General features: G+C 38.1%; 1 protein-coding gene across 1 annotated transcript in view; it reads left to right on the top strand.

The window, feature by feature from the left end:
* Nucleotides 1–14,267, top strand: part of UTRN (utrophin) — a 341,691-nt gene that overhangs the window by 109,705 nt on the left and 217,719 nt on the right. The window contains exons 26-37 of the mRNA XM_054514244.1: nt 75–245; nt 2,458–2,637; nt 4,213–4,347; nt 4,838–4,987; nt 6,334–6,495; nt 6,827–6,955; nt 7,390–7,563; nt 8,141–8,296; nt 9,631–9,801; nt 11,689–11,868; nt 13,464–13,592; nt 13,721–13,891. Of these exons, the coding sequence (XP_054370219.1) occupies nt 75–245; nt 2,458–2,637; nt 4,213–4,347; nt 4,838–4,987; nt 6,334–6,495; nt 6,827–6,955; nt 7,390–7,563; nt 8,141–8,296; nt 9,631–9,801; nt 11,689–11,868; nt 13,464–13,592; nt 13,721–13,891 (1,908 nt within the window). The remainder of the gene's footprint in view (nt 1–74; nt 246–2,457; nt 2,638–4,212; nt 4,348–4,837; nt 4,988–6,333; nt 6,496–6,826; nt 6,956–7,389; nt 7,564–8,140; nt 8,297–9,630; nt 9,802–11,688; nt 11,869–13,463; nt 13,593–13,720; nt 13,892–14,267) is intronic.

Here is a 14,267-nt window from a genome sequence, read left to right as displayed (position 1 = left end):
ACTTGTGTTTTTTCACATGTACAAGGACATTTAAGTAACAAAACTGCTATTTCTTTCTCTACCTTGGATTCTAGATCATTAGTCAGAAAAATCGCCTGTCTGAAAGTCAGGAAAAAGCTATAAATCTGAAGAAGGATTTGGCAGAGATGCAAGAATGGATGACCCAAGCTGAAGAAGAATATTTGGAGAAAGATTTTGAATACAAGTCCCCTGAAGAGCTAGAGAATGCAGTAGAGGAAATGAAGGTCAGCAATGCCAGCTCATTGTAGAGGCCTGATTAAAGAGAAACAGAACCTTAAAGCTTTGGGGGTTGACCTTTTATGGAATTATATTTGTGGAAAGGAGCTCAGGTCATGACAAGATTAGTGGTATTTTTCATCTTTGCTGTGTGGAATTTTTGATTTTTAAGGCATAAACTATAAAACCAGATGTTCTTTTTGGCCATGAGGGATAGGGAGTTCATAGTAAATTACAGCTTGCTCAGCTGTTGAGTCAGGCGTTTTTATGTATAGCATATTAAACATTAGGAATATGGGAAAACTTTGCAGGAGACAAATCTTGAGAAAGGTATAGTGTCATGTTGTATTTCTATCTAAATTAGTGGTTGTGAAAACATTCTTCTGCTCTATCACTTGGATCTCAGTTTCTTGTCCCCTAAATATTCTAACTCCACATTTAGAAAATCACTTTAAAACAGGTGTGTTGTAATGTGTTCATCATCTGTTGCAAACAGATATTTTTTTTCTTAATATCATTAGTTGGAAGAGATCCACAAGGATCAGTGGGTGATACTGGTTGCTGCCAGTAATACCCACTGCTGCTTATTTTTGAGTCTGGTGACCAAGTAAATGGAGAGGAAGGAGATATTTTTGTCTCATTATAATATTGTCAGTTGAACAGATAATTTTCTTGGATACATGTACAGAGTAAATAATTCCCTGCTTTTTACTCTAAGAGTTCAGTCATGGCTTCATAAATGGTTTTATTTGTGTACACTTTGTAAGCGAGTATCCACTATACTGTTACTTGATGGACAATTAAAAAAAATTATTCTCCCTTACAAGTGCTTTAATGAAGCCATTTGAAGTTTTGAATTGTCCCTTTTGAAGGGGTTTTGAAGCAGTCCTTAACAAGAGTTTTAATATATTCATGTCCTTTGAAGCCACTTGAGATCACATAGTCTGACAGCTGGCTGAACACAAGCCAAGGAGAGAAAGAGCCTTCTTTTCATTGGCAAATCTGTGAGACTTTTAGCACATTTACCTTTGTCAAATCCAGATTATATTGTGTATATTATGACAGTTATATCAGTGAGCCTGTAAGCTTATTGTAACACTTAAAATTCCCTTTCATTTGCAGTAACAATATTATCCTGGGACTACTTGAAGGACTGGGATTTGGCTCATTTTTGCATATGCTCTCATTTGAACAGAGAGTGGAACTCCTGCTGACAGGAGGAATAAGTTTAAGATAAGGCTGGGTGGTTTTTGAAAATCCTGCCATAAAATATATTTCCAAAATTTTATATTCTTTGCCATTCTATGAACTGACTTTTTTATTGCCTTATATCTAGAAGACATCTTGAATTATATATACAAAAATTGTGCTAAATTCTACTATACAGTGCAATGCCTTATTTATCAGAGGTATTTCAATTTCATAAAATTGTTCTTGAAACCTGAAAAGAAAGATACGGAGCAGTCTCAGTTTCTGGAGCCTTTTATTTGTCTCAGCGGGGAGACTCAGACTGGTCTGCCTGATCTGTCTTCCAGCTATCCTTCCTCAGTTCTGGCTAAGGCAAAATTTGACAAGCGACAATACAGTTTCTCCAGACCTGTGTGTTGGAAGTTGTACTGTACTTACCCTGTAAATGTGTTGCCAGGCTCCTCTGAGTGTAGTTAGATTGAAGGAATTCTTCTAGCTGTCCTTTTTGTGTGTTCCTTGAGCATACCCAACAGCTGTGGGGGAGGTCCCAGCTTTGTAATTGCACATGTCCTGGGTAATTACATCGTCTTTCCTGGATAAGTTTGGGAGATAGTTACTGAGCTCTGAGACACATCATTTCTGTAAATTCACCCTACCTTTTTCTTCCTGATATACTTGTTTTTTAGCAAACGTCTATTTTATGTTTCTGGTAAATTTGTTTTTCGTATTTGCGTGATAGAAGTAGCACTGAACTTGATTTTTTCTTTTTTTTGCTTTTAGTAATGAGTTTTCTTAATGAACAAACCATGAATGATAAATATATCTGTATGCTTAATAAAACAGGATCTTTCACTACTTGCTAACATGACCTGAATTCCATGCAAGTTAGTGCTGTATTTTGTTACGTCCAGGCCCAAGAAATACATTGGCAGCGAGACCTCCAATGTGAAACTGCTTATCTGTGATTTGAGTGGTGAGTAGCTGAGTGTAAGGCAATTGAAGGTTGATAGTGTAACATGTTTTTTTTGACAGAGAGCGAAGGAGGATGTGTTGCAGAAGGAGGTGAGGGTGAAGATTCTCAAGGACAACATCAAGATGTTGGCCACCAAAGTGCCATCCAGTGGTCAGGACCTGGCGACTGAGTTGAATGTTGTGCTGGAGAACTACCAGCTACTGTGCAATCGGATCCGGGGGAAATGCCACACTTTGGAGGCAAGAATGATAGCTCTCTGCTTAGAAATATCTGTTCAATTCCTTTATTGATGTTCTGGATGAGGTTATAAAGTCTATCCTTAGTAAATTCGTGGATGACACCAAGCTGGGTGGGAGTACTGATCTGCTGGAGGGTAGGAAGGCTCTGCAGAGGAATCTGGACAGGCTGATTTGATGGCTGAAGCCAAAGGTATGAGATTCAACAAGACCAAGTACCAGATGCTTCACTTGGGTCACAACAAACCCATGTAGTGCTACAGCCTGGGGGAAGAATGGCTGGAAGATGTCCAGTGAAAAAAGAGCCCAAGGATGCTGACCCACACCCAGGGAATGTGAGCCAGCAGTGTGCCCTGGTGGCTCAGAATGGCATTTTGGCATGTGTTAGAAGCAGTGTGGCCAGCAGGGCTGGGGAAGTGATTGTCCCTCTGTATGTACTTGCTGCTGGTGGGGCACACCTTGAGTGCTTTGTCCAGTTCTAGGCCTCTCACTAAAACGGGGACATTGGGGTGCTGAGAAGGGCAGCAAAGCAGGTTAGGAGGTTTGGAGCACAAGTGCTACGAGGAGCTCTGGAGGGATGGGGTGTTTAGTGTGGAGAAAAGGAGGCTGAGGGGTGACCTTATTGCTCTCTACAACTGCTTGAAAGGAGAGTGTAGCCAGAAGAAGAGGTTTGGCCTCTTCTCTGAGGCCAGTGACAGAATGAGAGGAAATGGCTTCAAGCTGTTCCTGAGGAGGTTTATGTTGTACATTGGGAAGAATTTCTTCACAGAAAGAATGATTAAACATTGGAATGGGCTGCCCAGAGAGGTGGTGGAGTCACTGTCCCTGAAGGTGTTTGAGGCAAGAATGGATATGGCATTTAATGCCATGGTCTTGTTGACAAGGTGGTGCTTAGTCACAGATTGGAATTGGATGATCTCTCAGATCTTTTCCAACTTGATTCTTAAAATGATGGCAGGTGGCACAAGAAGGGAGTAGAGAAGGACACTGATAATGTCTGAATATAGTAGCTTCAGCATAAATGCATTTTACTCCTTTCCAAGATTACTTTCCTTTGAAATGATGTATTTGGAATCCATGAGACACCATCTAGCTTTGTTTTTATAATTGTATTTGGTGCCTCTGCAAATAAGTAAACTTGTCTCACAGACCTGTTACTGATCCGCGTGTCTTCCAAAAAGGCAAAAAAGGAATTTACCAAAAATTAAAGGTTGAAATCCAGTAATAATTAGGACAAGAGATTATGGTCTGGGGTAGAGAGTGTGTGTCCTGTCTTTCAAAGAGGATTGGATGCATTTTGTTACATTCTTGCATTGTTGTATGAACCTTGCATAGTTATATGAAGTGATAGTTTTAAGACAAGTTTAGTTAGTGACTGCTATGCTCCTTTCTCTGTATCTTCCTGATAGAGCTGCATGTTTTTCTATCTATAACATACTGTACTGTGACATGTTTCTTAATATTTTCTACTTGTCTCTTTTAGGTGATTTCTCAGACACATGTCTTTAAGTTGTTCATAGGGTATATGACCTATGCCTGGAATTCTAGGCTAATTCTTTTCTTTTCTGTTGCTCCTAGGAAGTGTGGTCCTGTTGGATTGAGCTGCTTCAGTATCTTGATTTAGAAACAGCTTGGCTAAACAATCTGGAAGAAAGAGTGCAAATGACTGGAAATCTGCCTGATAAATTGGATGCTGTCAATGATGCTCTTGAGGTATTATAATGGTTCTATCAGATAAGTAATTTTACAGATAGCTCTGTTTAAAAAAAAAAATCTGCACTTCAGTAGCACACTGAAATGTGCTGAATATTCTGATTCTTCGCATTAAATGGACATATTAATCTGAATTGAAAATGGAGATTTGTAAGATTCTCCACCAAAAGTGGACTTTTACTGTATGTGATAGTGCCATACTTGGTACTGTGATAAAATTGTGTGCTCTCTCCTGGCCTGTGTAAATTGGTTAATTCCTTCCAGGGCTATAGTGGTATGAAATTATGAGAATAGGCAAAAAGTGCTGTGAAGTTTGATAATCTAAAGTAAAATCACCTTGGTGCCATTATGAATTAAGCCATAACTGATTTATGCTTTTAGAGCACTCTCAAGACAGTTGAAGTGTTAAACTTCTGTATACAACCAGGTTTCCAGGTCTGAAAATGCAGTAATATTCAGTGTCTTGACCTTTAAAACTTTTTCTGATTAGTCCCTGGAATCAGTCCTGCGTCACCCAGCTGATAACCGAACCCAGATTCGGGAACTTGGGCAGACATTGATTGATGGAGGGATTCTTGATGACATCATCAGTGAAAAACTGGAAGCTTTCAATGCCCGCTATGAGGAGTTGAGTCACTTGGTAAGAATTTGGGGTGAGGGTTGAAGTAGACTGGATTTTTCAGCTCAAGTCTGAAATGATTCTTGTTAGCTGAATTCAAAGATACCAGACTGCAATACAGGAAAAGAATAAATAGCATCAGTGGTGTCAGCTGTTTTCAATTTGTAAAAATGTCCAAAGAGCAAGATGTTTTTCTGTTTTTCATTACATGAGCGAAGTTTTTTTGCAAGCTTGCACTGCAGGGATGCCCTTTTATTTTTAAAATAATTTTGACAAAAAGGCAATTCCAAAATCAAGGAACAGCTCAATATTAACAACTTAATATCGCCTTGCTACTGCCATAAATACTGGTGATTTTCTCACTAACTGTAAAAATGAGGAGTGTAAGTGACATTTTCACTCTCAGAAATAGCTAGGAAGAAGTCATGCTGAAACAAAGAACAGAAGGGAAAACATTCTTCTCATTACTCAGCCATTAGGTTGTCCTCTTCCTCTTGTCCTACTTCAGTCTAGTCTTTCATAGATTTAATAAGTAGAGGAAGACTAGCTGTATTTCAGGTAGCACAGGTTTGTAATTTGTGTTCTGTATCCTGGTAATACAGGCCCCTGCCAAATTGTAGGATGGGAGTTTTCTGTCACTGATGAAAAAATGTAATCATAGAGGGTATTTGAGTTCATCTTCATTACAATGAGCAAATGAATGCAGTGCCCTCATATGGGGGCTATGTGCTGGCATTTAAGTTAGCATTGACTGGTGTTTTTCCTGTTACAACAGGTTTGGCCAATAAAAACCTGTTTGCTTTGGCAGCTGCAGCACTGGCACACTGGGCTTTTGACAGCTCTCCACAACTGTGTGTGTATGCACATGCACAGGTCTGTGCATGCACGTACTGATAGTGGGGAATTTGTGCTCCTGTGCAGGTAGTGACAAGGAAGAAGCAATAAAGGGAAAAAACTGAACTTCTGTTTTGACAGTATAACCAAATGAGTTTATTGTTTTGAAAGGAAATGTGAGTATTGACAGTGTGAATATCAAACAACAGTGATCTGTGGTCTATTGCGAAGTTCCTGTTTCCCATTGAAACTGGTGTGGTTTTAACAGAATACTTCCTTCCTGAGGTAGTAGGAGAGGTGTGTTTTTGCTGTCTCACATGTATCTAGCAGCAGAACTCTTTCTCTTCCACTGCTTGTCAGTTACTGGTTCAGAAGCCACAGCAAGCTTCAAAAATTGCTGCTTTCTAGGATTGTTTTTAGCCAGTCTCCAGGCATAGGATCTTTTCTGGTCTCTCCTCCTTGTTTTGAGGAAGTCTTCTATGATTTGTGTTGAATTATTGCTGCATTTTGTCTCACCTTTCTGTCCTGCTCAGGCGGTGAGCCGACAGATCGCCCTGGAACAACAGCTTCAGACCATGCGAGAAACTGACCACATGCTGCAGGTCTTGCAGGAAAGTTTAGGAGATCTGGATAGACAGCTGACATCTTACCTGACTGACAGGATAGATGCCTTTCAGATGCCCCAGGAGGCCCAGGTATTTCTGTACAGCCCTTCACTACAAAACTTTTGGAAATATTTGATGATAGTGCTCAGTCAGGACTTAGTTATAAATTTCAGTGCTGTGCTGATGCACTAGGTGTTATCTTCTGTAATCTGGAAGGTTTTATTTTTTTTAAGGTTGTATTGAATAACAGCAGTTTTCAATTTAGCAATCTGTCACCAAAGGCAGAATACTTAAAATAAACCTGGTGGTGTTTTAGTTTTACAGAGTAGATTTTCTTCTGGTGGGTGGTAAGAAAGTTCCCCTTCCTCTCTCTGCAAGCAATTTTGAAACGTATTTCTTTCCTGCTTGTGTGATATGGCAGAAAATTCAAGCTGAGATTGCAGCTCATGAATCCACGTTAGAGGAGCTGAAGAAAAGTGCTCGCTCTTTCCCTCCTGCTTCTCCTGAATGCAGGTCTCCCCGTGGTGGAACTCAGCTGGATGCTTTGCAGGTAAAGACATGAGTCACCCTTACACCCTGCCGTGTCAGCCTGTAAATTGTTTAGTGCAGTCAGATGAACCTCAGAAGAAAATAGTGTGTGCTTTTATGTGCTTTCATAAGGAAGCAAACAGCCCTAGATGAATTGAACAAGGAAGCTTGAATTTCACAAGTGTCATGGGATAAGTGCACAAAGTCAGCAAGTCTCTGTATGTGAGTAGAATGGGTATTTTTAAAGTGTATGATACAGAAAGACATCTCTTGCACCTCAGGTAGAGATTAGCATTAGGTGATGGCACCATTATTTGCCAAGCCAAAATTCCATATCTATTGATCTGTGGTGGCATGATGGGTTATAATCTGTGGTGTGAGATGCTTTAAAGGTTATTTTTTTGAAGTGCAGGTACTAATTTAAAACAATCTTTCAACATAATATTCATAAAACAGAGAAAGCTCCGTGAAGTATGTACAAAGTATCAGCTTTTCCAGAAACCAGCCAATTTTGAGCAGCGCATGTTAGATTGCAAGCGGGTGTTGGATGGTGTAAAAGCAGAACTTCATGTCTTGGATGTGAAGGATATTGACCCAGATGTAATCCAAACTCACTTGGAGAAGTGCATGGTATGTATCCAATGTTCATGGCTCATCCTAGGGGGTGCTTCTTTTTCTTCTAGCTCTTGTTGCTTAAACTCTCTCCTGAGGAAATTTTGCTTAACGTTATCATGGAACTATTGCAGCTCATTGGAAAGTGCTAACAGAGCACTTGATAACTAAAAACCTCATATTCTTGCAGGACATAAAAGTAGTGGGCTGTCGATCATAGATATGGTGGAACAGCTGAGTTTTTATGAACTCCCTTCCCTGGTTTATCCTTATATTCTGGAGAAGTATCACAGTCATTAGTATTTGAACAAAACAAAATACTAAGATGAAGTACAGATCACAATATTAGCCTTGGAGTAAACATTGTTAAATTATTGATCTTATTAATTTTTGAAAATAAGAGCTAGAATAAAATGTTATCAGAATATTTATCAGAATAAAATATCATCAGTAGTTTGGAATCTTCTTGTCAGATATTGCTATTAATTCATAAATCAGAATTGAAGTGCAATTTGAAGTTAAGGTCCTCAAAGGAAGCAGAGTCAGAAAACCTGCACTACAAATTGATCACCAATGTACATATTTGTGCTTTTAGAAACTCTATAAGACCCTCAGTGAGGTGAAATTGGAAGTTGAAACTGTCATCAAGACGGGAAGGCAAATTGTACAGAAACAGCAGACGGATAATCCTAAAGGGATGGATGAACAACTGACAGCACTGAAGTTTCTTTACAATGACTTGGGGGCACAGGTAAGAAAAATAAATAAATATATGAATATTTGTCTGCATGTCATTTTTCTGCTGTTAGATGGTGTTTTAAGTTTGATTCTAAAGCTGATAATTTGTTGGTTAGTTGCTGCATCCCGAGCAATCATTTGAGAGATTAAATATTACACATCTCCCTGGAGGAGAGGTAGCTTTGAAGAAAGGAAGGTTCACAGACTTTTGATTGCCCTTGAAAATCTGACCTACCATTCATTAAAGTCCTTTAAGATTATTTATGGTCAGATTATCATGTGAGAAATGTAAGTCCACCTGGGGTTTTTTGGGTGTCGTGATGGTTTTGAATTGTAGTCCATCTAAATGGTTGCTCTCAGTGTGAAATAGAAAATGCAGGCAAACCTGTATTTCCCATGAACTGCATTAAATATTGCATAATTTTATTATTAGTTGAATATTTACTTATCCAAGAGAAGTGTTTAAAAGTGGTTAAACCCTTACTGGGCAGATAGGACTCTCTACCTAAATTAAGGTGGAATCCCAAATGGCTTTGTGTTTGTTCAGTGCTCCATGAATTAAGCTGGGGGTAAACGATCAGATTAGTCTTGGAATATCTCAGAATGGGTCCTAGGAAATTTTGCAGTTGTGAATTTGAGAACATCCAGGAAGCTGTGGATTCTAGAAGGCATGTAGATAAGAAATTAAGAAAAGGTAGAAAGGCAGAATTACTTGCCATATAATGTTATGATTTTTATTTCTGAGCAGAGAACAGAGCACAATATTGTAAAATTGATTCTGACTATGATGCTTGGAATTCTTCTCAAGTCTGTGTTAAAATCTCACCAGACTAGTTGTGTAACTGGTGTGAAATACAAATTATTTTACTGTGACAAACATCAAATGTCATATTAATGTTACTGACATGTTTTTAAGGGCAGACTAGATTTTCAGTGAAATTTTTCTTTACAATTTTCTTCTAGCAGCCCTTACAAATTACTAGGAGGAATTGAATTTTACGTATGTGAGTGACTACTCTACAGTCCTTTGAGTTTCAGTTAAAGGACCAAAATAAAGTGATAAACATCAGTTTGGTAATTGCTAGCTATAAATAAAATGGTATGCAGGTTTCTTTATCTCCTTAAATGCATCTCAATTTAAAATTATTTGTATATATTCTCTGTTGTATAGTAAGATACAGATGCTTATAATCTTTCCTTTTAGGGTCCTTCCTTAAAGCAAAAGCAAGACAGTTTTAAGATGCAAGGATTTTATATATTTAGGATTTAGGTGGATACTTATTTTAGCTGGCTAGCACTTTTGCGTTTGCTATCTTTTAAAATCTAATTTTTTTTTTTTTTTTGTAGGTGACAGAAGGAAAACAAGACCTGGAAAGAGCAACTCAGCTGGCACACAAAATGAGGAAGGAGTCTGCCTCTCTGTCAGAGTGGCTGGCTACCACTGAAGCTGACCTTGTGCAGAAGTCTACTTCAGAGAGCTTGCTTTCTGATCTAGATTCAGAAATTGCCTGGGCCAAAGTAAGAATGCTTACTAAATATTGGTAGAAAAAGTTTCTGACGTTATGGCAATACTATGTAGAAGTGGCTGTGAATTTAAATCCCTGTAACTTGTTCCTAAATCTCCCACATCCTGAAATTTTAGTAGAATCAGTAGTTCATGTTCAGTACCTTACTGAGTCTGATCTGTTTCATCTTAGGCATTTTGCATCAACCTTAAATGCCAGTAAAATATTTAAGATACTACTACATATTTGGTACTAATGGTAACTAAAAAGTTACTGTATCTCTTACACATTTCACAATTATAAGATTCTTAAAATTATCAGCAAATATAATTGTGGACTGGATCAAATATTTTACTAGTAGAACAAACTGAAATTGCATTGAATGAAAAGTGCATTCAATGAAAATTTGAGTTTGTAACTTTTCATTGAAACAGCTTTGTCTTCAAAATTGTGACTCTGCAAAATAAGAGGCCACTGTAATTCCTTATTTTCTTTTGCCTACAAGTTAAAGCTTGTAATGGAAACAGGCAAATGTGTTAGTTACTTTCTTCAGAGTAATCATATTTTCTCCCACTGTAGAAATTTGGATATTACTAAGGGTTAGCAGCAAGTGCCAGATGATACAATTCAGCAGTACTGACCTGTCCAGTTTTTGTTTTCTGTCACCTTTTACTTCTGGAGTGGGTCTGTCTGCAGTCTTAAAACTTGAAAACTCACCAAATTGCGAACTTGTCCAATGTAACCTGTTCTCAGGCATTTCAATCAGGACTAGCAATTATTAGTGCTAGGATTTTGCTGTGGCAGCATGCCCAAGATTCCTCTCCAAACAAACTTTGAATCCTTATTGGAAGTATACCATAAATTTGTAAGCCATGCATGTAAAGACTGTTATGCTTCACCAGCAGGAGGACAAGTCCTATATGTTGCGTACAAAGTTGTCCTTTCTGTTTTCAAGTTTTCTGGAGGCAATTTTAAAATGTAGTTACTTGAGTATTTGTTTCTATTTCTAAGATAATAAGTTATGATAAAGGAATAAGTTACTTCATAGATAGTATGTTCAAGGAGCTCCAGACGCTGGCTGTGATTAAGTGGATTCTTCACCACACTGTACACTGGCAGTAAAGAACTTTCTAAGTAGGCAGATATCATCAGTAATAATTGGTGATCTTACATGGCAAGAGATCTGTTTTCCACATGGAAACTGTCCTGATCTTTAAGAGATGACATATTGCTTAATTTACAATTTACAGTATGCATACTTTCAAAAAAGGTGGGGTTTATGGATTAAAAAACTATTTAAAAGCAGAGATGACTTGGAAAAAAGGGTAGAGCTAAAGATACATGTATTTACATATCTCTATATAGATAATATAGCAGTAGGGATTCTGTAATATGTAGCAACTGAATTGAACATCTGCAGTAATAAGTTGTGATGGTTCTCAAAAAAATATTTAGCATTGGCCTACCATGTTTCTCATTATTGCCAACTGTAAAAGTACTTTAATAGGAAAAGATACAGAGGAATCCAGAGTGTCTCTTGAAATTAGTGTTTTGTGCTTTGCAGTGCAGAAAAAAACCTTTTAAAAATGGACTTGCAATGTAGTGTGATGCATTTGCTTTACCTACATAATGAAAAGAAACGGTGAAGATGATCTAAGACAACAAACCAAAAGAGTCCCTAAGTTGTTCAGGACACTTTACATGCATTGTGCTCTCACTCTCTCTTAAAAAATGAGATCATGATCTACAGAGAGTTACTGTAAACAGAAGGCAATTACACGTGGTGTATTTCTTTCCACAAGTGAAGATCACCTACAATATATTTGTTTCCTGTGGATGTAAAAATTACCTTCCTTTGTGTTTGGGACCAGTGCAGTTTTAATGGCTGAACTTGTTTCAGAATGTGCTGAGAGAGCTGGAGAGGAGGAAGGCTGATCTCAAGAGCATCACAGAAAGTTGCACTGCACTCCAGTCCCTGGTGGAAGGGAGTGAGGCTGTCCTGGAGGAGAAGCTGTGTGTCCTTAATGCTGGCTGGAGCAGAGTTCGAACCTGGACTGAGGACTGGTGTGACACCTTGTTGGTAAGTTGCATGCATGAGAAATATTCAGGGTAGCTCTCCTTCCACCTCTTTGGAGCAGCTGGAGTTTTCACTTGTCTCACTTTACTGTAAAGTGAAGCTTCCATGACACCTTATGCATTTAAAGAATGTGGAATGGATATCTGTTTATGCTGTAGATGGAGAGGTAATTCATGAGGAAGTTGAAAACTGACCTGCTGCATATCCTGCTCTTTATTCAGCCTGAATATTCAGCCTCTGTGCCAGCACCAACATGAACAGTTGGTTTGTGTTGATAAATTCCTTGAGACCTGAATGATGGCTATTTAATGGACAATGGATAACTTTATGGTGGTGCTCAGCAAAGCACTTGTGACTCTGTCAGTCTATTGCTCTTTTGGACAGACCACAGCTGCAAGTGTTCAAGTATGGCAACAACATCTATTTGGCTGATTAAATAAAAGCCCAAGCATATTATACACCTAAAGCTGCTAATTAGGCTAAATGGACATGAAACAGTCTACAACTGATACTAGTATCAGACTGATGCTTTTATATAAATAAGGTATTTTGGTGTTGTTTAGCTAGTTATTACAATCAACTCATATCAGGGACTTCTGAAGGCAGGAGTTGTGGAAACTTTAGTGTATGAATGGATGGTGAGCCCTGTGCCTGCTGTCCAGTTCCTGTTGCAGGTGATAGTGTTAATTTTGTAATCCAATTCCATTTTAGGAGTAGTCAGGTAGTTTACCTTTATGTGTAAATGCTGTAAGGATGATCCATAACTAAATACTTCTAGATTATGTTCATATCTGGTGACAAGTATTGTCTGTGCTCTCTAAATCAACATCAAGAAATTTATAGCTCCATGTAGCAAAAGAACAATTTAACCTTACAAAGCACGATCATAGGCCTTATCTCTTTTCTCTCCTGCCTTTGTTTTTTTATTCTGAAAGAGCAAATTTTGTCTACCTTTTTGTTTTGGTGAAAGGCTTAAACAGATTGTTACTTCTCTGAACCTGATACACAACATTACATCTGTCTGGGGCACCTAATGTTACAATTTCTGACTGCATGTGAAAACAGACCTAATTAACACTTCTACAATTTTGTTACTTATCTTAAGAGGAAGGAATATTTTTATGCAATCAGTAAAATATCAACACATGATTAATTTGTAAATTTGGCATAATCCCTTTCCAATTAAAAAACCTGAATAACCACACACAGTGGATACTGTTGTACCTGCTAGTGCTGATAGAAAAAATTGTGGAGTTTTTGGTTGTTGTAATACATTGTCTATCTTTAATTGTACAAACTACCTCAGCTACTTCTATTTATCTTCTGTGAATTAGAAATTATATTATCAAAGGGTCTAGAATGAAAATTGAATTTTTGTAAATACTAGTGAAGATGAAAGGTATGGTCTAATTTTCAGTGTTTCATTCCAAAGTGTGTCCAAAACACTATTTTATCAATCTTTCTACTCATAACATTTTGGCAGGGTTGATTTATTTGATAATTTTTTTGAGTTTGTACATTTTTTGTTGTTGTTAGGATTTTTTTGTTGGATTTTTAGAAGTTTCTCATATTCATACATTTTTTTCATCTTTTTCCAGAATCACCAGGGCCAGCTGGAAATTTTTGATGAAAATGTTGCTCACATAAGTACTTGGTTGTATCAGGCTGAAGCCTTACTGGATGAAATTGAGAAGAAGTCAGCTAGCCAAAAGGAGGAAACTGTGAAGGTAGGAAAGTGTTGTGTCATCTGTCAACTCATGGATTCTGAATGATGTCAGATTTGTTTCCTGTTTACTTTTAGATGTCTCTCTCCTTGCCTAGGAGGTGACCATTTTCATTTTCTTTCACTTCTCAGCGTCTAACATCTGAGCTAGATGACGTCAGTCTCCGAGTGGATAACGTCCGTGACCAGGCTGTCATCTTAATGAACGGTCGGGGCGTGTCCTGCCGGGAACTTGTTGAGCCCAAACTGGCAGAACTCAACCGTAATTTTGAGAAGGTCTCTCAGCACATCAAAAGTGCCAAGGTGAGGATGAACGAGGCCCAGAACTTCCTTGGGGAATCTGTGCCAAGAAGATGGCAACTGGCTGTAGTGGATAGGTCATTGTTTATTAGAACAGCACTCTGCTGCTTTTGAGTGCTCCTTTAAGTGTAGGTATTTATATGTGAAAAATAGACTGATTTTTAGACCAGCTGCTTTTTTTTTCACCTGAGCAGCAGGTGATGACTTGTGTTTCATGGGAAAATTTACAAAGAACCGTTCAGAAAATTGTATATATTGCAGTACGTATTTGTGAGCTACAAAACAATACCATAAGCTGATGTGACTGGAGATGTTTCATTTATTTTGAGGACAAAATACTCAGATTGAAGTTTGAATGAGGAAACTTGATAATAACTAC

The sequence above is a fragment of the Molothrus ater genome, chromosome 3 (assembly GCF_012460135.2).
Source record: "Molothrus ater isolate BHLD 08-10-18 breed brown headed cowbird chromosome 3, BPBGC_Mater_1.1, whole genome shotgun sequence".
NCBI lineage: Eukaryota > Metazoa > Chordata > Aves > Passeriformes > Icteridae > Molothrus > Molothrus ater.
Note: the sequence above shows the minus strand (reverse complement) of the source record. Positions and strands in the feature narration are given on the sequence as shown.